Source organism: Platalea leucorodia (assembly GCF_965183815.1).
Source record: "Platalea leucorodia genome assembly, chromosome: 16".
Classification (NCBI taxonomy): Eukaryota; Metazoa; Chordata; class Aves; order Pelecaniformes; family Threskiornithidae; genus Platalea; species Platalea leucorodia.
Window position 1 is genome coordinate 4,151,141 of NC_138838.1, and position 23,838 is coordinate 4,174,978.

The 23,838-nt window shown below is 51.6% G+C and overlaps 1 protein-coding gene across 3 annotated transcripts; it reads right to left on the reverse strand.

Moving 5' to 3' along the window:
* Positions 1–607: 607 nt before the first annotated feature.
* On the reverse strand, positions 608–18,452 carry LAT2 (linker for activation of T cells family member 2). 3 transcript variants are annotated; one of them, XM_082327952.1, is made up of 13 exons: positions 18,363–18,452; positions 13,001–13,106; positions 12,217–12,256; positions 10,631–10,674; positions 9,714–9,768; positions 9,108–9,151; positions 8,473–8,511; positions 7,864–7,894; positions 7,656–7,711; positions 5,798–5,863; positions 4,913–4,981; positions 3,950–4,034; positions 608–1,522 (listed from the first exon to the last, which is right to left on the reverse strand). In XM_082327952.1, the coding sequence occupies exons 2-13, from the start codon at positions 13,086–13,088 to the stop codon at positions 1,504–1,506; spliced, it is 636 nt and encodes a 211-aa protein (XP_082184078.1). In that variant the 5' UTR covers positions 13,089–13,106; positions 18,363–18,452; the 3' UTR covers positions 608–1,503. The 3 variants fall into 3 exon arrangements, with proteins under 3 accessions (XP_082184078.1, XP_082184080.1, XP_082184079.1); XM_082327954.1 differs by having other exon boundaries at positions 18,358–18,450; XM_082327953.1 differs by lacking the exon at positions 8,473–8,511.
* Positions 18,453–23,838: the final 5,386 nt, after the last annotated feature.

Below are 23,838 nucleotides of genomic sequence, written 5' to 3' on the forward strand. Positions count from 1 at the left end.
TTTCCTTGCCTGCCTGTGAGCCTGTGCAGAGGCAGCGCAGGCTGTGGCTGTCACCGTCTCTGCTCCAGGCTCCCTGGGATGCTGGTGTCCCCAACCTGTGCGAACTTTTTTGCAGAGCATTTAAACATCAGGAAACCAGAGGGTGCAAGTAGAAGCTGGGCTGGGGTAAGCAGAAAACCAGGCTGTAGCTGACTGCGTGTATACATCCCTGAAGCGCACTAGATTCCCCCTGTTGTAAAAGTCCTGTGGAAGCAGGAATAAAGGCATTTGTAGGAGTTACAAGTAAATCTCCCAAGCCACACTCCAAACCACTCTGTTTCAGCTACATGAACAGTGGCCACCCATGGTCCCAGCAATTCTGCTAAAAATACAGCCAAGTCATTTGCAGGAGAAAGCACCTGACGTCCCCTTCTCCCGCGCCAGGGCTCGCTCGCCCTTAGCTCCACCTCTCTGCTTACTCTTACCAGTCCCAGAGACGTGAGTATGGGCTGTGTCCCTTCTTGAAGCACAGTTTTCTGAGCTGATTTTGAGGAAGAAGGCTTTAAGGAGCTACGTTTTCTCCCCATCAGATCCCGCACACCATTCCATGTCATCTCCCGTGCTCCCATCTCAGTCTGTCTCACCCAACCATGCAGACAACATCTGCATCATAGCAAACCGTAAAAAAACACTGGGTTTTCTTTGGAGGCTTTTCAATTTTAATAAATAAGGGGTACAATGGTGCCAAATCTGTGCATCAGGGCTCAAGAAACAAGGGTTACGTTTCAGGACTGATGTTCCCTATGGCAACACCAAAAGACTGGTGCAGTTTCTGAGGCGGGCAGCTGTGGCTCAGACCTTCTCAGTTGTTGCAGGGTCTTTGTATCATTATAAAACAGCTACCGAAACCCAAGGAAAACTGCCACAGAGAGATACTGTGAATTACAAGCTGTGGAGAAGGCAGGGATTTAATCCTCTTTAGTCCTTCGCTTTCGTGAACAGGTTCATATCTCATTTAGCTCAAGAGAACCGCTGCTGTTGAGAAAGCAACCTCTGCCTTGCCAGTTCCTGTCTTGTAGGAAACCACTTCTGCAGGAGAGCAGAGAAACTAAATCAGGACATAATCCCTATGTCTTAATACTACTGTGTGTGAGTCACCCTGACAAATTAAGTAGCTGGCTGCGTTACTGCTCAGCAATTTAAAGATTAATTTCATGCTTGACAGGAGAAAACATTGCACGGACTGGCCATCCTCCCTCGAGCAGACGTGCAGGGAAACGAGACGGGGTAACGAGCTCTTGGCTTGCCCGTGGTCGCTGCTGGGCAGAGTGCTTTCTCCAGTTGCAGGTTTGCAGTTGGACTTCTGTGGGACTTCAAGTGGAGCATTTCTTCCTTTCAGCGGCACCCCTTCTACATGATCTTGGGCACGGTTTGGAGAAGAGATTTCTCTGAGGGATCGAAATCTCCCCTCTCCCTGTGTGCGTGCTCGCTGGGTGCGCTCTTACAGCTCAGCAAAGGACTTCTTCAGACTTTACGCAGAACACTTGAAATAAGAGGGGAAAAAATAGTAAGCCCACTGACTGTTAATCCCTGCTTTCAACTTCTTAACTCTGCTGCCTGTTACATTTTCTTTCCAGGGACAAGTAGTGAGGTACACTACAAGATGTCCCACGCCTAAGCAGAAGCCCCAGCCGTGCTCCCGGACGACGATCCCTGAGCAGAGGGCACAAAGGTGCCAGCAGCCCAACTTCACCCTCCCTTGGTGGGGAGCTTGTGCTGGCGTTGGTTGGTTGGACATGGGGATTTTATAGCGTTACTCTGCTAGCAAAGGCTATAACAGAGGCATCATTATAATGGTCACCGGCAATTTGGGGCATATATATAAAGGGGCATTGGCAATTTTAGCTTACTTACAGAGCTGCCAGAAGCTATTTACACTACAGCCATGACAGCATTTTGCTAGGGCTTACGACTGCAGGTTTTCCCAGAAAAAATCTCCATCACCAGCGCCTCGCAGGACAGCTATTCCTCTTCTACCTTCCCAGCATCCTTTATCACTTTGGGGGGTGGATTTATGGTAGCCCCTGTGCTGCTTTGGTCATTGCTCTCCACCAAATCTGGAGTGGTCGTTACAGCAGCTTTGCGAAACATTTTTGGCATCTATCAGCCCTGATTGTTCCTCTCACAGCTCCGAAGGTTGTGGGCACCCTCCCCATTACAAATGGCAAACGGAGCAGTCTGGTGTGCCCGGTGCCACGGAGCCACTATCAGAGCAAAGAGCAGGGCCACGCTGTGACTAACGCAGAAACGTAATCCCCTCCTCCTCGAAATTGCTCTGTGGAAGAGGAATAAATGCAGAATTGCTCATAAGAGTTACCATTATAGCACTTTTCATTTTTTGATGGATAATCTGACTTCCTTCCTCCAGACGCTTAGCCAACACAATGCCTGGCTGTTCTAGAAACACCTTCTGAAAAGAAGTTTCTCTGCACAAAAGCAAGTTTCTCCGCAACCCCAACTGAAGCAGTCCATTTTTATCATATTCTCTTGGTTTGCTCCAGCTCAAGCAAAGAGAGATGCCTGGCAGCGAGGTACCGCTGTGGCAGGTTTCTCGGGCCGGGGCTCCCACGTTCGGCTGCATCCCGGCGGAGGCTGGAGTCGGGCCGTGGGGAGCAGCGGGTGCCCGTGGGCAGGGGAAGAGGCATTCACCAGGCTGAGCTGTGTTTGCTGCCGGCCAGACCACACGTGTGAGCCGGTGGGAAGTGACTTGTGTGCCACGAGTGACACACACTGAATCCTTGACCAAAAAACGCAGCCTGCCCTTGGTGCAGCTTCCCCTCCAGCAGTCTTTGTGAATAAGAGCTAACGCTGCTGGGACGGGCTGCTGAAGTTCAAAGCAAACGCTGTAACGTGGAGAACAGGGTGACTGTGCTTTACATGATGGGCACAAATCTTAAATGCTTTGCACAGGTTCAGAAAGATCGGATTTTGGGGGCTGCCCACTGCCGGTGCCCACAGTTTGGGGATTGTAAAACCCTGTAACTGGAGCTGCAAGCATGTGGCAAAAGGACGATCCCTCTGGGTCTCTGCAGGTGCTCAGAGAGTAAAAACCCCACAAGGAAAGCAATACTGGTCCCAGTCCCTCTCCCAGCTGGAGTCCTAGTCCAGTCTGGAGCAGGGTGACCAGCACTACGTGCTCTAACCAGCACGTAGAGACACGACAGATCTATACGCTAGCACAGCAGTGGTTTGTTTTCCTCTTTCCACTTCCCAGCGATCACATACACTCATCTGCTGAGAAGAGGCTCTGCAAGGCCTCCGAGAGCCCATTTTGAGCCGTAACAGCTAATGCAGAACCTGTCCCTGTGCTCGGTATATCTGGGGCTGCTTTTCTTCCATACATTGCCATGCGTTTCCTGACACCGTGCTATATCACCCACTCGTTCAGTGTCATGCAATCTCCCTGCAGCTCTCCGCAGATGGTTTTTACTTCAGCTGCCTTAAGTAATTCTTTATCATCAGCATCAGGTTGCTGCTGATGGTGGGGCAGGATATGCGGTCTTAGCACAGCAGGCAGGGCTCAGCTGAGCCCAGGGAATCCCTTACGCTGCGCAGCCTCCGGGCTGCACAGACCGGAGGGGGTTTGGGGGTTCCTGCCTGCAGCAGGCAGCAGCGCCGCCCGAAGCCGCTCTGAAGCGGTTTTGAGTTCCTGTTGGAGGAGGGCAGCGCTGGGGCTGGGACACGGACTTGGACAAACTTGTCTCCACAGTCGGCGTTAGTCAGCTTGGCATCGGCCAGAGACGTGGTACGGCACAGAGCAGGCTGCCCTGCTCCCTGCACTGCCCGCGTGGGCTGCGGGGCACCGGCTGGCCGCGCCGGCAAGGGGCAAAGCTCCAGCCGAGCTCTCTTTGGCATAGACACAATCCTCCCACCTCTAAATAAATACATCAACCATTTGCTTTCTCTTTACCTTTGCTTTGGCAGAGGGGCTGGGCCTGATGCAGGGGCCGTGTTGATGTAGTCTGGCTCATCATCTGGGCTTTCTGCCTGCAGAGCTGTGAGCGAGGATGGGAAGCACTGATCAGTAAGCGGGTTGATCTAAAAACACATGCGCACCATAGACACACTGTGCGTCCTGCCAATATTTAGCCTTCGCTGCCGACACATTTTTGCGCCTGGGCTAAGAAACCTCAGGTCACAGTCTCAAGGTCGCCTTGAAGGGGCTTCAAAATGGCCACAGCAAATTTGCAAATGCTCCGCAAGCAGCGAGCGGGGACAGCTTTTCAGAGCCAAAAGAGACCGACTTAGATTTAATCTAGAGGGTATGCAACCAGGATAACAAGAATCAGTTTGCTTAGGCAGCTTCCACACCAGAGACAGAAAGCTCTCAAATAGATGTGTGTACATTCACCACTATCTCCCAGGCCAGATTACCCCCTGCGCTGCACAGGAAGCCACACATTAGATTAAACTGCTGTTTAAAGGTCAGCTTCAGAAATATGCACCCCCAATTACTGCAGGGGAGTCGCGGGCTGACCCACTGGATGCGCGTGCTGCACGTTTCGTTGTCGGAGGGGATTACAAGGCTAAGCTTGCACCAGGGCAACTTCAAAACCTAAGAGGATATAAGACACGAAGAGCGACATTCTTCTGTAGTGTCCCGTGGTCAGGGTTTAGGGACAGCCACCTGCATGGGGGCCTTTTGAGTACTAGAAACACCACGTCCCATCACAGCGACGTTTAATTACAAGTGCGTGTAGCAATTTGGACATTGCCTTAGATGTTTATCATGGATGATTGGAGAGAAAAAAAAAAACCTCAAGATGGGGGTGATGGCTGCATTACCCTGAGGGCGGTCTGTACCGGTCTAGCATGACGGGCGCCCTGCCCGTGAGCCCCATCCCTAAATAGGAAACAACTGCTGAGAGCGTACCTTCTGCTTGCTGGAGTTTCCATGTGTGTATCGCCGCGCTGTTCTCATAGTCTACAGAGTCATCTGTGACTAAGAAGAGTTTGGACAGGATGATGCTGAACAGCAAGTGGACTAAAAATGGACCTTTGTGAAACCCCCCTCCTACCCCAACTGCCCCGTGCACGTGGCCGAGTTTCCAGCCGGGCGGCTGCCGTCCTGCCGCAGGTCTGCTGATGCTGCCTCATCGCTTTTCCAGCCCTGACCACGCGCCTGGACATCGGCGGGCACGGATGGGGATCAGACTGGTCCCCGCTGCTCCTGCCTCCTCTAATCGCTCTGTACAAAGCCAGGCGGGAGCAGGGCAGGCTCGAGCAGTGCGGAAAGCTGTGTGTTAATTTGCTGAAGGAAACCAGCCTGACTTCCTATTTTGATTGCAACATCCCAGGACAGAAGGTGAAAACCCTTAAGCAGAGACTGTGGTGCAATGCCATCCTCCAGCAGCTCACTCAGCCTTCTTGGGCTGGACGTGGTGCGAAACCTGAGCTGGGGGCTCGAACCGCGATCAGCCTTGGCTGTAACTACACTGAAAGACCTAGAGAAGCAATGCAGACCCCAAAGCTCCTGAACGGCTGCAGAGACCTCCAAGTCAAAGGGATCAGCTCGGGGGTGAGCTCTCGCCCAGTAAGGTATCACCATGTGCATTTTCCTGCAGAAAGGGGAAACGCTCCACATCTGCTCTGCGCCTGCGGCAGCCCCTGCACCCCGGCTCCACCAGCACGGAGCCGATCGGAAGAGCTGAGCCTGCGAACGAGGGGGTTTTCCCTCAGCTGGGCAGGTCCCTGTCCCTCTCTGTGCTTCCAGATACCTTCGTACAGCACACACGAACCATGCCAGCCACACACCTACCTGGATCACAGCCGTGGGACGCTCCAATGATGACGTTTTGATAGGAATAGGAATCCTCCTCTTTCTCTGGCAGAAACAAGAAAGAGGGGGACAAAGGGGTTAAGGAAGCATAGGTGACCTGGGAAGATCCCTCAGCACCTGCAGGAGAGGGCTGTTTCCCACAACGAAGCACACATTAGCTAAATAATCATTAATCTTCATGACAGCCTGCACTGACCCGGGGCTGGGGCACCCCCAGTGCAGTTGAACTGGGCGATCGCCGCCCCACGGGAGCACCATCACCACCGACGCCGTGGAGCACCGGCCGAGCCTCTCCAGCCACAGCACCGCTTCTGAGCCACCCGAGGGCGAGCGGCCAAAGCCAGTCTCGAGGCCTCGTGACTTTTCTTACAGACAGAAATAAATACCAATCAGCATAATTACTGGTCCTACAGCAGCCCCTAAGGTGAACAGGGGGAGGGCTGGCTCCGGCAAGGGGCGAATCCCCAGGCACCCAGCCCAGGGTAGCAGTTGGGAGAGGGTATTCCTTCCCACTGAGCATTAAGCTTGTGACTGCAGTGTCTTCTTGGGCTTATTCTCAATTTCTGGGAAGGAACTGAGCCCCATTCCAAGCACAACATCTGTTTGAGCCCAGTACACAAATCTATTAGCATCTAGAAGGAAAATCTGCTTAAAAGAATTAAAAAAAAAAAACAAACCCCAAGCTCTTTGTTCTGCTGCTGGTTATTTCAGCTCTCCGAACGGGCCCCTGAGCAGCTGAACGATGTGAGTCCCTGTATTGCTAACCTCAAAACTTGCATTCACCAATGCTGAAAACACCACTGACACCCGACAGTAAGTGTGGTCACCGGGTCTAAGCTGGAAGAGTTTGCAGACAGCGTAAGCACCGCTGCCGCCCACCCCACGACCCTCCGCGCTGCCCAAAGCCACCTGGGGCAGGAGGGGAAGGCGTTAGCCAAGCGAGCCGTTCAGAGCAGCTCCGCAACGGCTACACACTGACACTACCTTTAGGTAGTCCTCAGCCACTGAAAAAGTATTAAAACTAATAAAGGATACAAAAACATTCATGGTAATACATTCAGGTTTCTCTTTCTCACCTTTTTTTTCTTCTTTCTTTTAATAAGTTAATTTTTTTTTCTAAACAAGATATTTTTTCCTTTTTTTAAAGTATTTTTTCCTCCCTCCAGTCTCTTTAAATAAAAAATAGGATTCATGTTTTGAAATTAATTTTAGATAAAAATCGATTGATGTCTGAACGCAGAGAAGTGCTGAATACCCAGGGAAGTGAAAACATTTCATAGATGCAATATTTGCCTTGAAAAGATGTGTTTGAATGGAGCGGTGCGTTTCATCCCACCTTCATTCGCTAGCCTCGTGAACCAAGCATATAAAATATTTGATGGCCTCCCTCTGGCAAAAAGCTTCTGGACAAGGCCGTGCCCTTTCCCGCACGTCTGGGCAGGACCCCGAGGGGCTGCAGCCTCCGCTCACCCAAACCAGACCGAGCTACAACAGGAAAATGGCCTCGTTACCCCAAACGCTAATTTGGATAATTTGCTGCTGCCCAGAGATGAAACAGGGTGAGAACAAAGTGTTTTGTGCAACGGGAGCCGTGGATGCGTTTGGGCTGTCCTGTTTATAACAAATGGATGGACTGATCGGGGCTCGGGCATCCCTCATGCCCCACGGCTCCGCTACAGCCCTTAACGAACGTGTCTCCTGGACCCACGCTTGCTTCAGGCCGTAGGGCAATAACGCACATCCTAGGAGAGAAAAGTCTTGCAGGCTCCCTGGAGCCACGGGACAGCCAGGCTGGCGGCTTGAGAAGAAACCCATCTTGCTCGCGTGGAGACCTTACCGTTGGGTGGTGTGAAGAACTGGGCACAGTTGTAGTAATCCAGAGATACGGGCTCCCTGCGAGAAGAGCAGCCGCCGTTAGCTCCTCCTGCCCAGGGCAGCCCACGGGCGTCCCAGCCTGAGCTACAGGAGAGTCAGGAGCGCACGACCGCACTGGGACCAGTATGGCTCCACTCGATCGCGCCGGCGGGCAGCAGCCAGCTACTTACACGTAGGCAGCGTCCCCTCGCAGGCACTCCTCTGCAAGCACAAAGGGTTTGCCGTCAGCACGCCGTACCATTGCATAAACTCAAACTGCCCGTCCCAAAGCACGGCGGGACGAATTTCCCAGGCGCAGCTATAGCAGATGTCCCCAGCAGCCAGAAAGCCCCGGCACGGCCCCGAAGCTCGTCCACAAGCAGAGCCAGGAAGCTGGAGCAGGGGGAGGCAGCCCCAATCTACCCCAGGCCCTGAGAAAACCAGGGCTCACCACTTCTCGTGGACAGATCCTGCCAGCTGGCAGGGAGATCGGGGACATCCCCCTGCATTTGGGAAAGCGGAGCGCAGCTCGACGCACCAATAATCCTCTTAGGGCGAGCACCAGCTCATGCTGCCCCGGGAGGGAGCGGGGGTTTGCGAGCATCCCGTCCCCCTCCACTCTGACCGTTAATCAGATCAGCGTGTCTTACAAAGCAATCGCTAAATTAACCAAGCCAGAGCTCCGCCAGCTGCAGTGCCGGCTGCCTGCGTGCTCCCTGCCGGCTCTCATCCCGGTTACCTCTCATCGCCTCGGCAGCCTTCCCTCCCCACACCCCTGGACCTGCGGCTGCAGCATTTACCTGTCAGGAAATTCTGATACCTGCACTCGGTCCCGCTCCCTGGGGAAAAGCGGAGGGACACGTTACGCTCGGGATCAGGCTGAGCGATGGGAACCGTTCGGTGACGGAGCCAGCGAGCGTTGGGGCATCGGCAGCTCTGACCCCCGCTCAGCTCCTCACTCGGGGCCGGGGGACACGGCTGCAAGGTTGGACGCCCCAGGGCGGAGGTGTTGGGACAGCCAGGGGGGATATTTTAAATAACCTGGCCCCGTGGCTCTAGCCAGGACTGGTCAGCCATAGCAGGATGAGGACTGGATTTTAAACTCAGACCCAGGCTAGTTCTTATTAAGTATCGCTGTGCAGACCAGCCACAAGCGTCATGAGTAGGTGCTAATAACAGCAGTTAATTTTATCATCACCCAGCTTGTTTCCAGGATAAACCGCCCCCGTGCCCTGCCCGGGGTCCCGGCAGTGAGTAACCAGCCTCTCAGAGGCTCCCTCTTCCCAAAACCGGTGCGAGTTCCCAGCCGGCACCTACACAAACGAGCTGAGATTTGCAACATCCCCATTTATGAATTTCGCAGGAGGCGCTTCCCCCGCGGCCATGTGGATGGGGAGAGCATGGAACCGGTGCCCGTCCCGGGGGAGATGCTCACCGTATCCAGCACGGCGGGAGGTGCCGAGCTCCTCGGTGGTTTTCCTGAAAGACAGAAAAGGGAGCTAAAATCCCAGGTCTGAGCAAACTGGACCGGGGGTTACAAACCACAGCAGTGACTAAGCCAGAAGGACCATCCGTGGAACCTCCCTGTGAGTTTATACAGGCAACATATCAGGCAATGGGAAATGAAGAGTTTGGGGTCAAATCCCACGATGGGAATAGCTATGCCTGAATACTGCAGCAGAGTTATTGCAGCCGTGTAGTTCTTGGGGGTTTTGGTGACAGGGAGAAGGGGATTTCTCATCTCAAACTGCTTCTAAGTAAAGAATGGCCATTTCTTTTTCATGATGTACCGATTACGGACAGCCACAGCTCATTTCCTCGGGTTTGATTTAAACGGTTGCCAGTAGAACGCAGTCAGACTGAAGAAAATCCAGAAAAAGTCTAAACCCACTATTGAGCATCAATAAATTAAGTATAGCTCAAGCCCCATCTACAGGGTCCATAACCCAACCCCAAGTCCTGAACATTCACATATGTTGGGTGAAGTTCATCCTACCTGGGCCCTATAGCTAGTTTTTGGTTTGTTTGGTTTTTTACCTACCTTGCTACTGATGAGTTTTCACGTTGCTTAATTTGTTCCAGCCTTCGGGTTGCAGCTAGGACCAAGAACAAAACAAGATGTTATTTATTATGGCAGCAGCAGATATTTCAATGAGCACAGAGCATCCAACAGAGAGGACTCCTCAGTACTGACAAGCATTTTTCTAATGCATCCCAAAAGAGCTTCCAAATCGTTCCTTGAAAGGACATAGTGGCCAAAATGGGAAGCAAACAGAGAAAGAGCTGGTGTCTGCGCAGACTGCAGAGCTAGCAAACATGCATCGGAGGAAACTACGGTCCCAACCGCTGCCTTATTGCCTATTCTCCCCCAAACCTGCTTCATCTGGGGGCCTTCCCCACACTCAGCACCCGTAGGTCATAAGCTTTGGTCGGGCTGGGCTGAAGCAAGGACTCGTAGGGGGTTTGTGGGGCTCAGACCCAGCAAGGTCCCAGGGAAAGGAGCAGCCCCGCAGAGCCCGTCTGCAGGCAGTGACATTTAATACAGACCCTGTCAGCAACTCGTTTCAGGATAAAAATCAAAAGGTCAGCGCCTAACCCAGCTTGCTGCAGGAAGCAGTAAGGGGGTGATGATAAATGAGTCACTCCTGTCGATTCGAGTTCACCCACACTGTCTTTTCACAGGGCAAACAGAGCGGTTTGAAGAAGCCCGAGTTAATAAGGTGTTGCATTTCAGTGACATTGCTTGGGTGATTTATTTTCAATGCAAAGAGAGATTTTTTTCCTAGAGCTCAGAGTTCACATCACTAGAAGCATCTAAGGTGGCTTTGACAATCTCGCTCTAATATCAATTCACCGCCCGGCTTCAAGGTGACCCTTTTATTTTTACTTTCCCCCCATTCTGTGCGTGCAGGACCCCCACCCCGCAACGCAGGAGCCCCGTGCAACGTTCATACTCACTGGAATGGGATCGAATCACCTCAAACCTCTGCTGGCTTTCGAGCCTGGAAAAGACAGAGGTCTAACCTCAGCTGAATTTTGGGGTCTATGACAAGGAAAGCAGATGCAAGAGACCTCCCCGTTAAGAGAGCACAGCCCCCACGCTGGGCTGGGTGAAACGCCGCGGTGCATCGCTCAGCGTGCCATGCGGGACCCACGTGAGCCGGGAGCAGCTTCCCAGACCCTTTAAAGTCAAGATGTGCTTATGGACCACTGGCAGAGCAGCCAAAACCAGCCAAGGGAAGGACCCAGGGATGAGGAAAACATTGTTTAGGATAATTCCTACTCTGACACTTGATGTACCAGTTAAGGCCAGAAGAGCATTTTCACCCAGGAGAAGCTGGGTGTTCACCCGTGAAATGGCTTCAAAGCCCACTGCTTCACCTCCGCTGCTGTCCCTGCCCCTCCCAACATCCCTTAACATCAACCTGAAAAACATAACATATGTGATCAACAATAAAAATAACCTACGTGCCCAATATCCTCTTTACTTTTTAGTTAACAGGAGAGCTGCTCTCAGAGCACAAGAGGATTCAATGACTCTTCATCCACAAGTGCATACAGGCTCTTATTAACTCCGATTTTAGGACCCTGAAAGTCTCCCTTTCCACCCCCCTCCTTTCATTCGGGTCACCCCCATCCCAAGCCGGTATTCGCAGCACTGGGCTGGCGGGGAGATGAGGTGCCGGGCAAAGGACTTCATTGCAAAGTCTGCAAATATACACAGTTAAACCACTTTGCATGCAAAAAGCCCTAACTAGCCCAAAACAGATCCCTAAAAAGAGCACACAATACCACGAGTCTGAAGTCAAACCAGCTAATCCAGGTATAAATTTCAAGAAATCAGAACGATTCAGTATGAGCCTGCAGGGGACGGAGCCTGCGCTGGCTTTTCCATCAGCCTCCGACGGACCACACCGAAGCCTTTCCCCCAGTCCCGGGCAAGCGGAGCAGAAGCAAACACCCCAGCCCCACAGAGGCCTTCGCAGAGCCCCTTTGCACCACGTTTGCTCCTCTATCAAAGGTTACAAGCCAGCTTTTTTTCTTCTTCTTTATATCATTGAGCTGTGGTTTGTCTGTTGCTGAAGGAAATAAGGGGGGGTGCGTGTGTGTACGATGCATTTCCTTCGTTGCTTATGCTGCAGGTTGGTGGTTGCTCTGGCACAGGGTCCCACCAGCACCGGCCAAGGGCAGGGGCTTGTTTATGAAGTTACCAACCTCTCTACCTCATCTCGGGGCACGACGGGACAGGATAAGGACTTGCCCTTCAATTCTCCCAGACCTTTTTCCAACTAGTTAATGACTCACAGGCATCACAGTCAGAGCTTGAGTTTAATTTTGGATTATTCTTGGTAAAGGCATTACCCCTTCAGCAGCTCCCTGGGCTGGGGCACGCCGCCCTGCATGCCCCGTTCTGGGATTATATTATTTTGTTTTATATAAATCCAGATTTCAGCTGCGAGGCATGGCGCGGGTCTGGCTCTGGCCAGGGTCTCACCCCGGGCGAGCTGCCTGGGGGAGAAGCACGATTGTGAAAGGCAACTTACGGGCTCCTCCGCTCGCTCGGCTGCTTCTCTCGCTTGGTAGCTGGAAGACAAGGAAAAAAAAAAAAAAAAACCTCTTAGAAAAGGATGATTTGGGAGTTAAAGATCAGAAAGACCAATAAAACACATTCAGAAAACTTCTTCAACCAGGAGCACGAGAGGACAGCAGAGGCAGTGAGCCGCAGTTGCGACTGTGTTTTGATTTATTTTTTTTTAAACCACGTCTAAAGTGTAGTATTTGTCTCAGGCATCAAAGCAAGCAAGCCATCCCTGTCCCCAAAACCCCACCCCGCAGCCCCTCCCAGTAAAACCCGCCCAGCACTGAGAGGTGGGCCCGACCCCCCGCCGGGGGGCTCACCCCGCTCACTTTGTATTTAATGCGTATATGAAGACAACCCATCCTTCCGCGCCTGCCCTCCTCCTGCCCGTCTGCCCCAGAGCCCCGCAGGATTTGTGCGCCTGGATATGGTCGTCCTGTGCGGGGTGGCCCAAAGCCACCCACCACGGTGTCCGTGGAGAGGGGTCTGCAGCCCACGGCGTCGCGCCCACCCCAGGGTCGGGGGGGTCCCTCCCCCCCAGCTGCTTTCTGGCCACCAGCAGAGACCCTTCCCAGCTCAAGCTGGGAGCATCCCCACGAGGGCAAAGCTGCCCAGGCCAGCACATGGCTGAGCAGGACCGAATCCGCCCAAGAGGGGACACCCCAAAAGGAAAGGGTCTGCCTGGCGTGACCCCCCAGCCCAGCCCGGGGCCACGGGCAGGACCCCGAAGCACGCGGGCAGGACCTTACCGGAGAGCTGGCACTTGACGCAGAGGCTGACGGCAGCTCCGAGCAGCATCAGCGCGGCGGCCGCCCACAGCAGCTCCAGCTGCACCATGGCCCGGCCGCATCCAGCCTGAAACACAGTGGCGAGGGGAACCTGTGAGCATCGGGGCATGCGGGGCTGCGCGGCCTCCGCTCGGAAAGCTTCTGCCCCCCGAAGAGCCATGTGCTAGCTGCCTTCACACCCGCAAAGAGCCGGGCGTTTGCTGAGGATCCAGAAAAGACTTTAGGGTTTTATTACCACGAGGCGGCAGAGGAAGTACCCTTTCCCACCCTGCTCCGGTCCGAGCGGCTGCCCACACACTTTCCACTCCAGTAAGACCCGAGTGCATCCCCTGCGGTGAAATGGGGGGTTTGGCTCTGGAAGAACAGGTTCATGGGGTTTCCCTCGGGACACCAGCACAAAGAGGAAAAACCTACTTGGATTTACTCATTCCTAATCCCATAACCCATGTTGCCACCATCAAACATTGTCAGCAGATACTATTTTTTAATATCTAGAAGACAGGGCAAAAAGGGAGGCACTTGAAAATACTCAAAGCTGCCAAGACCTTTGTACAAGGCGCTCTGGCTCTTTCCCTGCAGCGCAGAATTACTTTAAATGTTAAATTCCCCATGCTTTTTTCCGTGTTGAGCTGGCTCAGACACCAGCTCTTCCCCTCCTCTCCATGACAGGCTCTTCCACAAACAGCAGCTAACATTTTGTAATAATCAGCACGATTTGGCTTCAATGTCTTCCTTTAAAATACAAAACATCCTATAAATATCACAGAAAACAGCCTGCTGGGACTGGGACGGATTGTTTAGCCCATTCCTATTCTCCAGGGCCAGATTTTCTTTACTTACCGATTATTTTAATTTATTTTTGTTTTTAATAAACTTCTTTGGCCCCTAGGGATGGAGACACTTCAACTTGCCAAAGGCCAGAACGTCGTTACTCTGCCTGGGAGGAAGCTTTCCCACTGCCTACCTTGAATCTCCCTTATTACAGCTTAAGCCTGTATTGCATTGGTATAGCCACTGTGGATGGGGGGAGGAAATATATATATATATAGGGGGAAAATATAGATATAAAAAAATTAATTAATTAAAAATAATTAAATATCAATAACAGACGATAGAAAACAGCAGCTTGATTCTGCCCCGCTCAGCACCTTCTGCCTCCGCTTGTGTAAAGCGGAATAAATAACGTTTCACTGCCCAAACTGCAAGCCGCACCGACAGCCCGTTCGCGTGGGAGAAAACCCAGAGACGTCCTTGCAGCAGCCCAGCCTCTCAGTGCCGAGCGAGCACCCTCCTGCCCGTGCGGCCGAGGATGCTGGTGGGAGGTTTGCGGTCTGGTTTGGCACTGGACTCCCAGTCCTACACCGATGTCCTAATTACCAGGGCACGGTGTAAATGACTGTGGGGCAGACACAGCCCCCCTTTTTGCTCCGGACAGCCCCCCGAGCACAGCATTGCTCTGCCCCGGCCAGGAGGGAGCGACCGCTGAAGGACGGGACGGGCTGCCCGGGGCTCGGCGTCAGCATCCTCTCAGCGGTGGCGGCCCGACTGCCCAAAAGCCCCTAAATCAAGCAGGATGATGACTCGGCTTTGAGACCACCCTCTCTGCTTGTGAGCAAACTGGGTTTATTCTACTCCCTTCAAGGTCACCCAGACTCGCGAGGCCACGGCAGCTCCCAGCACTCGCTCCACCGTGGCTTCCCTCTTTACAGACCCCCCGGGAACCTTTCCCTGCAGTTTCTTGCAGCACCTTCCAAAGAAGCTGGGATGAGTTGTTTTAAATCAATGGTGCGCCCAGCACCCACCCTGGAGGCGCAGGACCAGCACCCCCAGCTGCAGCCAGCACGTCGGGGACAGAGCCTGGTCAAAACCATGTGGCTTCTCACATTGTTTTTCCTTGGCTCAACATCCCCCCTGGAAACCATGAGCTGTGGATCATCCCTAAAGCATCTGCAAGAGGCAGCTAAGGGACACTGGCGACCAAAATTCATTATACAAAGGGCTGTAACACTGCTGGTTTGCTTGTGAGGGCTTTTTGGTTATTGTCTGGTTTTTTGTTTTTCTCTCCCCCCCCATTTTTAAAGCAAAGGCAAGGCAGAGCCGAAGGCACCCGATAACACTGACCTAGTTTACACCGTTGTAGGACAGGCCACCACCTCCCGTCTAGAGCCGGTTTTCTCTCTGCAGCGGGGCAGTGACACGGCGAACCCGGGCTGCTCCCGAGCCCCTCGCTCACCGGGAACACGAAAGGTGGGCATTCGCAGGGGCTGCTGAACGGGCGCCGCACGTCCCATCCCCATCCCGGCACCCAGTCACAAGCACGGCACCAGCCCGGAGGTCAGTATTTATGTTCCCAAAGACTCAGGTCCATGGAAATCCTTTCTGTTGGTACAAAACCTCCTCTCATAAGGAGCTGACGGCAGGAGGCGATGAACAGATTTATGACAAGCAGAAGGCTGGAGGCACTTACTCACAGCTGGCGGGATATAAATAAAATATTTGGAAGGCTGAACGTGCTTCCCCTGCTCTCCGCCTTGGGGAGACGGTGAGGAGAATAAATAGGCTCGAGCCACTGAGGGCTGTGACGAGCTCCAGATATATCAGAAGGGCACGCAGAGTAAATAACTTGCTGATCAGCCTTGCTTTCAAGATGCTGCATTCAAACACGGGCAGAAAACAGGTTCCCATTTCGTTTCAGCTCTTCAGGAGTAAAATTCAGAGCGCGGCAAAATACCCTGTTCCCTTTATACACTTCTCTGTTCTCCTTTTATATGTTTTTCTGCCTTTTTCTGCCGACAGAAGTGTCTCCTTGCACGAGGAAGCCAGCGCGGCCACGGCGCCTGCCTCCGGCAGCGAGCGCTGCCCGAGCGCCGCGGCCCCGTGAAATCCCCGGGAGCCGCGGCCCCGGTAAGCGATTCCAGGGAGAGCAACCCGCTGGAGGCTGGGTAAAGTCGTGACCCCGCAGCACGGGGCCTCTCCTGCCAGGGGGAAGCACGCCTTCCCAAAGCCGGGCTGCTCTTTTCATGGCCTCAGATATTTTTAGCAATCAAAGAGACAATTTTTTTTTTTTTTTTTTAAATGGGAAGAATTAATGAACTCGCAAAAGATCATCCAGTCTGTATGTGCTAGGTCTTGTCAGGCCGGCTGCTGGCACAGAAGGTTTCTAGACCTAAGTTATAGGGAGCCTCCAGTAACGGGGCTTGCTATAAACAGCCACGGGAAGGAGAGGTTGCTTTATCAGGGAGGACTGAAAGGTCTCTGTTAAAGCGGAGAGTGAGAGTACACGGACGTTCATTGTCAATCTGTCCGAGAGAGAACCACCGAAGTGAGAAAAGCTGTTTGGATTTAAATAAGACAACACTGGTTTATAAAAGGAGTGGGTATAAGCTGGATATACACAGGCTAGAAATAAAATTCCTAATGGATGGAAAGTCTGGAAGAACTTTCCAACAGTAGCAGAAGAGGCAAGAAGCTCACTTAAAAACCCTTTAGGAGTACTTAAGACATACTTAAACTTTTTGCTGAAAATCCAGGAGAGCGAGGAATGCGTTGATGTGGCATGGGCAAAACTGGCTGCTTTTCTGCAAGACCATTTCTGACGAAGTCACTTTAGCCCTTTGCGGCCACCGAGCCCACCCCCCGCGCTCACGCTGCAAGGTAAAGACTGAAACCGCTGGGTTGGGTCATGTATTCAACCTCTTTGTTAAAAAATGCCCAAAAGGCAAATATAAAAGAGTCTTCTCCTCTCTCTTCCAGAAAGTTTTGTGGTCTGCGCCAGTTTGCAATAAATTAAGGCTAATTCAGACCGATTGGATGAGTCACCGGCATGAAATATAAAGCTGAGAGTTTATTTAAAACCTCGCCATATGAAATTTAGCACAGGGACTTGTTGAACAGATGCAATATTCAGCTTGACTCAGTGTCTCTAGCATTTCTAAGAAAAGAAACACTACTTTCTGTTTGTCTACGTTGCACAGATTGCTGCAGAAAGTCCCGTCAATTTAGACATTCAACGCTCAGACCAAGGAAGCTCCTGCGGTTGGAACCACTTCAATGACCAGCGCTGAGCCTCCAGAAAAGCTCCTTCCCAGAGGTCTGCACACCCCGTTTCCTACCAGATTTTATGCCAGTGTAAATTTTCTTAGGAAAGCTGCTGCAGTATAGATAAAGTCTGGTTCTGTACAGCTATTCAAGCAGACCATGCTTTATTTTATGCCAGGGGAGCAGTAGATGCATTTTGGTAGAAGATAGGACAAGAGGGAAAATTGGAATTGAAAAGTCAACTTTAAGAAATTATCACTTTGTAAAATGCTTTAAAACCTCAGGTGGAAAATACAGCGCAAAATCCTAATCACGACATGCATGCCTGCACAAGGAGGTAATTCACAGAAATATCTGTATTTGTCCTTAACTCCCCCCGTTTCGGGCAGCGTGGCAGCCATGCAGCACCCTTTGCCACCGCTGCGGGGTCCGGGGGGACGCCACGTTAGGAACTGCAGCTATAGGCAACCCGTACATATGCAACTACGTACTCCTATTTACTCCACGGCAATGCAAATGAGCCAATATCACACAAGATTATCCCATAATTATTCCGTTTCGCTAAAGTGCCTACCTCATGGCCCATATCGCACTGAACATTGAACACAAGAGAAAACCGAAGCAAAGACAAGGCTCTTTCCATCTAGGATTAGGAATTTCAAGCACTTACGTGCAGTAAAATAAATACATTCATATACACGATGCCAGTCAGCCCCGAAACCGATGGAAAACCCAGAAAGCGTAGTTCAAGTCAGCTGTTTGGTAGGATGGGGCTTTGGAGGGGGAAACATCGTGGGCTGCAGCGGTCCCAGAAGCTGTAGGCAGGAGCGAACAGGATGAGGGCAGCTCAGCTCAGCCTGAATCTTCCCGAACATTTTAGTAGATGTGAATGCAGAAATAATGTAATTAAAAAATAGCCATGCTGCCATCAGCAGATGGAGCGGGGAGATGTAAAGAATAGTATCATAAAACAGGCAATCCAGGTTGTATGAGGCAGACTCTCACCTTGGGTCCAGAGGGGCGTAAGTGCTGCTGAGAAGAGATATTTGGTAATTTTCCTACCTTGGAGCTTGTCAGGTGGTGGCCAAGAGCAGCAGCAAGCAGCATCCAGCATGATGCTTTGCATAAGGGTTTTACAGGGATGACCTTGAACCCTCTTTAAAAGGGTCCCGGAGGTCTAGCCTAGGATCTCTGAGCTCACCGAAATCAGCGGGACACCCCACCTGCCCCCAAAGCCTTCGCACGAACCCCACGCACCCCCAGGCACCCTCCTCTCCCACCTTACCCACAGGCTCAGCCGCTCTCCCCCATCTGTCCCATCTCCTCCTGCATCTCACGGCCACAGCCACCGACGCTGGAGCCGGTTCCTCCGGGGCTCGTCCGCCAGTTGCTGGTTTCCTGTCATCATCTGAATCACTAACCCCAACATCCGCCGCCCGGCCGGTCAGCCCCTCGCCAGCTCCGAGATGGACCCGCGGGCGGTGCTTGCGCAAACCCACCCGGGGCAGCCCCTCGCAGGAGCGCTTCGGTTTATCTGCCGCGGGGAGAGGAAGAGGCTCGGGCGGCGAGGAACCACGCACGCCACCAAGGTCCCTTCCCAAGCAGCCCTTGAGTTTCAGAAGGGGCTGGTGCCCCAAAAAAGTTCAAAGTTCCCTTTTAGCAAAGGACCTTTGCAGGATTTAACACCACACGCTGGAAGTGGCGGATGCTGCCTGGAAAAACTCAGAGCAGATAAAGCAAATAGCAAGTCCTCTCTTAGTTTTTACAGAAAAGATGATACCGTGTCCCAAAGGCAGCAAATAGCCATTGCTAGCAGCCAAACCTGGAGCTCCTGTCCAGAGCTGTAAGAATAAAACTATTTCTTATGCTTTAGTGTTGGCAGTTTGCAGACATCAGACACAATTTCACCGTACTCTTAAAAAAAAAAAAGTTCCTTAATTTTTTTTGTGCTTAAATAGAATAAGGAAGGTTTATGAATAATGAGGAATTTATCTGCTGGCTTAGAGCCCCATTACAGTACATGAAATACGTATCCTGCTCGAGGAATAGGAAAGCCTGCACATGCACCTAACGGCCCTGCATAGCTGCAGCTACCGGAGAGCGCAACAGCCAGCCGGGCACACGCTTTACAACCGCAAACAAAACCATGTTTCATGCTGCCTCTCATTAAGGCTCTAGAATATCCCTCTTACATACAGCCATGCAAGTGAGTCAGTAAGGGGAGGTTTTGTTATATTTAAATTGGGGCACTCTCAAGCTACCACCACCAGTCATCTACATCCCTCTCTCTCTGATAGAAGGTGGCTCTCCTACCATAAAAATGATAAAATAGCCAACCGTTTACAACTTTTGCAACCCTGGGATGGGAACTTCGCTATCAAGCTTTCAGAGGAAACGTGGCTTTGATAAGATAGTTAACCACTGTACGTGCAAATACATATAGCCTTTCTCTCTTCCAATTCTAACCCAAGGTGCAAAAATCATTGCTTGCATGCACCTTTCAGAGCCGTTCCCACATGAAATCTGGGTGCAGAAGCCTATCTTGAAATCAGTACGTATAATCTGAACCAAAGACTAGAAGAGAGATCCAGCTTTGAATTATTTGTATGGGTTTTGGCTGGCCTCTGCATAAGGAATACTATGTAATGTGAAACGCATTTCTGACTGCTAAAACAGTTGCTACAGAATTGGCTTTTCTAGCAGAGGTCTTAGCTATGAAGTAGTTTATTAGAGGCTTTCTAGCAGGTTTTTTACATATTTAAACATGAGCTGGTAACAGAAGTTTTACAAACGAGTTCTTTATAGCAGACCTGATGCTCTGAACACGCTGGAGCCAATTACAGTTCGTCTTTCATATCAGAAAACTATTTCATTAGGAACAGCTACTGCTAAAGATGCACCGCGTATTTGCTTACGGGTTCTCCGACAGGTCTCACGGCTTCCGAGATGACTCACCGCCGCGGTACGGACGTTGCCGCAGTTGGCACGGGCTGCAGCAGAGGCACCTCGTGTCAGTCCCCGAAGGGCTCCTGGACCGGCACAGGCGACTGCCCAGCCTCTCCACAGCGAGGAGAGGCTGTTGCCGGGCCCGAGGTGCAAAGCAGCAGGGTCACCCCGAGGCGTGCCAACAGCTCCTGGGGAGAGCGATGCCCTTTGAAGCCATCGGTCCTCTGCAGAGGCCAACCACCTTGCTTTCTAACTTTAATTAGAAGGTAATTACTGCAGTAACACACACCGCTGTATAGATACGATCTCCCTTCTTTGTATTTCTCATGAAAAGGGCTCGATGTAGGGGTTCAGGGTGAGAGCCCTCCCTCCGAGCACCCGCTAACACAACCACGAGCTCGCTCTCCGCGAGGCCAGGCCGAGCCCCCTCTGGGACACCCGCACAGCCACCCCTCAGACACCAAACCCAGCCTGGGACACCGGGCTCCGTCCCGCGTCTGTCCTCTCCCTCCCGGAGCCCCTGCGCCTCATCTACACCTGCTGCTAGAAGCCATTTCTGGTCTGATAAAAGGGCAAAGACAGAGGACCATCACGCTTTTATCTACTGCGATAAAATTACGTAAAATACCACATTACAATTCCACCTTTCCACGTCCTTTTCAAAGCTTGCCCATTTCAGCTTGGTTTTGTTTTCCCCCCATAACAAACACACAGCATCTACTCATTCAGTCAGTGTTACCAGCAAACCAAACCCTCTTTTTTTTTTTATTTCCCTTTTAAAAATTCTATGATTCTATAGCTAACCAGCTGTAGAAATAGCTCTTTGGGGCCAGAGAGGTGATGAGACTCCATCTTCCACCCTCCCCAGCTTACCTGTTGGGGCTGGGAGACTGAAGGCCCTGGGGAGCAGTTTACATCCTTTCGGATAAAGGTGGGGTCTGCTCAAAGACCAGCTGGTTTTGCTCGAACCAGGTGTTATGACTAATGCTGATCAGAAATTCTCAGTGAAACGACGATTAGAAATCAATGCATCATCTAAACCCGACCCTTCTGCAGAAACACACCCAACGCTGAAAGCTTTGAGGAAAGGTTTCTGAGCTCGGACGGGCTTTCTCCCAGAGCTCGTGAGCTTTGCAAGCCAAGCGTTGCCTACTTTGCAGCAGACCAGCGTTCAATCCCCCTTGCTTCGGGACCAGAATGAGCATGCCTCACCCCAACCACTAAGTATTTGTTTTGCCAAATTTTCACGGCAGCTTTAACGAAAGCCACGTCTTGGGAGGAAATTTTCTGACATGCTGAAGTAGTGCACGCACTTTTTCGTACAGACCAAGAAACGGCTTTCCTCTCGGCTGTGGCTGCGCGAGCGTTTCCCCCGCTGAAGGGGAAGTGCCACCTCCTCCCCTGCCCCAGCTGCACGCCCCACTGCAAACCCCATCTCGCCCAGCTGAAACCGAAAGCGGCTCCGTTACAGCTGAAGATACCGTTAGAGCTGAAGATACATGCTGCTACCACCCAGTGGAAAGACAGCTCACAGCGAGGATTTCTGGGTGCTTCACAAAAATTTAGCCAAGGCAGGCTTGCAAAGACTAATTCTGTACATCCCTACGGCGCTATAAAGCTTCTTCCCATTCTTATCCTGCTCAGTTCATCCTTGTAGACACCGTAATTCTTAAATTTGAACACAAAAACCCAGAAGGTTCGAATGCTTTTATTTGATTTTTTTATACAGCAATACAAATTATACAGATTCATTACAGTACAGATTTTGCAGGGGTTTATAGAGGTACTGAGTGATTTTTGGTTTATTTAAAAGGAAGAGGCAGATCTTGGGAGCACGGTGACACGAACAAAACAATCTCAGAGTAGGAAGCGGATCCCTCCCGTGCCGCACGCTAGCCTGGCTGAAACCCACCGGGCGGAAAGGCGGTGGCAGCGTTCCCGGCAATGCCATACCCCAAACATCAACCCGGGGGTACTCTAGAGCTTCGCACAAGAATCTGTGAGCTTACAGGTAAGCAGGTCGTTCCTCTAACAGCGCTGAAGGGCCTTAAAGCCCTCGGACGCACTTTGCTGCAAAGGGGACAGAAATGAGGGGAGCTGATGTTCAAATTAACCTGCCATTGAGCAGGCAATGTCAGGTAACAGAGACGTTGCAGCTATGGAAAAGGAAACCATCAAGCGCTTTAGATCTAGTCACCCAAACAGCTACAGCAAGATGAGGAACATGATCTCAGACCCAGTAACAGCGACGCCGCACGCACACCGTGACACCGCACGTGCGACCAGGACCCCCCATCTCCCGTTTCTTGTGCCTGTCTAAGCTTCGGGTTTAAGCGAGCAGACGTGGGCAGGAACCAGCAAAGCTCCCGCGCAATCCCTGATGCGCAGGCCAGGTACAAGCTGGGCACCTCCAGCTTTGGTAGGACGTTTCTCCAGCTACTCCAGAGCATACAACGTCATCGGGATATCGCTGTTAACTGATGTGCATCAGGCTGGAGAGTCAAGCGTCTGGCGCTGAAGGGTTAAATCCTTTCAGAAAGCAAGGTCAAAGAATATGGTTACACCATTTTCAATGCTTCTAATTGGTTTGGTTTAATACTGATATAGTGAGCGGTATCACAACTACCAGAATAAATTGCAGACTATACAGAAAATGTATGCACGCGGTAAAAGATGGCCCTCTGCCACTGCAAATATACTTGATTCCTTGAAATCTTGCAGGGGATGAGTGGCATTCGAGAGGAGGGATTCAGCTACCAGATTAGAAAATTCCAATCTCAGCTGGAAATCAAATGCCTCTTCATCCACAGAAACTCCCCTTTCGAAAAATTTAAGACAAGCATCAGCTACAAAATTGCATCCCAAGAACCCAGTCCAGAGAAGTGCCCTTGAAAACAACAGAGGGAACTGATTCTGCGCTAGAATGTGCCAGGATACACGAGCAGCCCCATTCCTTCAGAGCCTTCGCTCTCATCGGGTAGCGGAACACAGAAACCATCAGAATGCAAAACATAAACTTAACACAAATGTAAAGGTGCTCGCCGTTAACGGCTTATTGCCCGTGTTCTTGCTGCAAGCCAGCGCGAATAACCACGAGACGTACTTCCACGCGCTGAGAAGGAATGGGGTCGGCGTAGAAAACCACTGACCTATGCCTGGCTTCAAACTGCGCTGCTTGGAGCAAAGTCGAGGCACGCAGCCTTTGCCCAAAAGTCAGGCCAAGCAGCTCTGTTCAAAGCCGTCGGCGGGACGAGGGCTGCTCTGCAAGTTGCTACGCGCGAGCGCTCTGAGGAAGGGGTCGCACATGCATTTCAAAATTTGCTGGCTTTATTATTAAATCTTTTCTACAACAAGGAGGGGTTGCAACATCACAGGATTTGCTCTAAAATTCTCAAGATATCATCATCTATTCTGAAGACGAGTCAGCAGCTAGTACTACAGGTAGCAAATGCTCCTACTATACTATGTGCTACGTCAGGATTGAAACTAATAGAATTCATAAGTTGAAAAATATCAGCATCATCCAAAACCGCCCTGGGATGGCGAGTCTTGGCCACGATCGCTCTCTGTCACAACCGTCTCTGGGACGCCTAGCAGAACTTCCGAAATTCATGGTCAGCAGTGGAGACCCGTTTAGCAGTGCCAGCGCATCTCAGTAGTAGGTTAAGATCCTGTTGCTACTTCAGGAAGGCGAGTAAGCCACCCTCGAGGGCGTAAATTTACCGCGGCTCTCACCAGCCCATCATTTGAATCCGGGACCACTCCTCCAGCTCGCCCTTCGCCCATCAGAAGGACATGCGTGACCACAGGCGCAG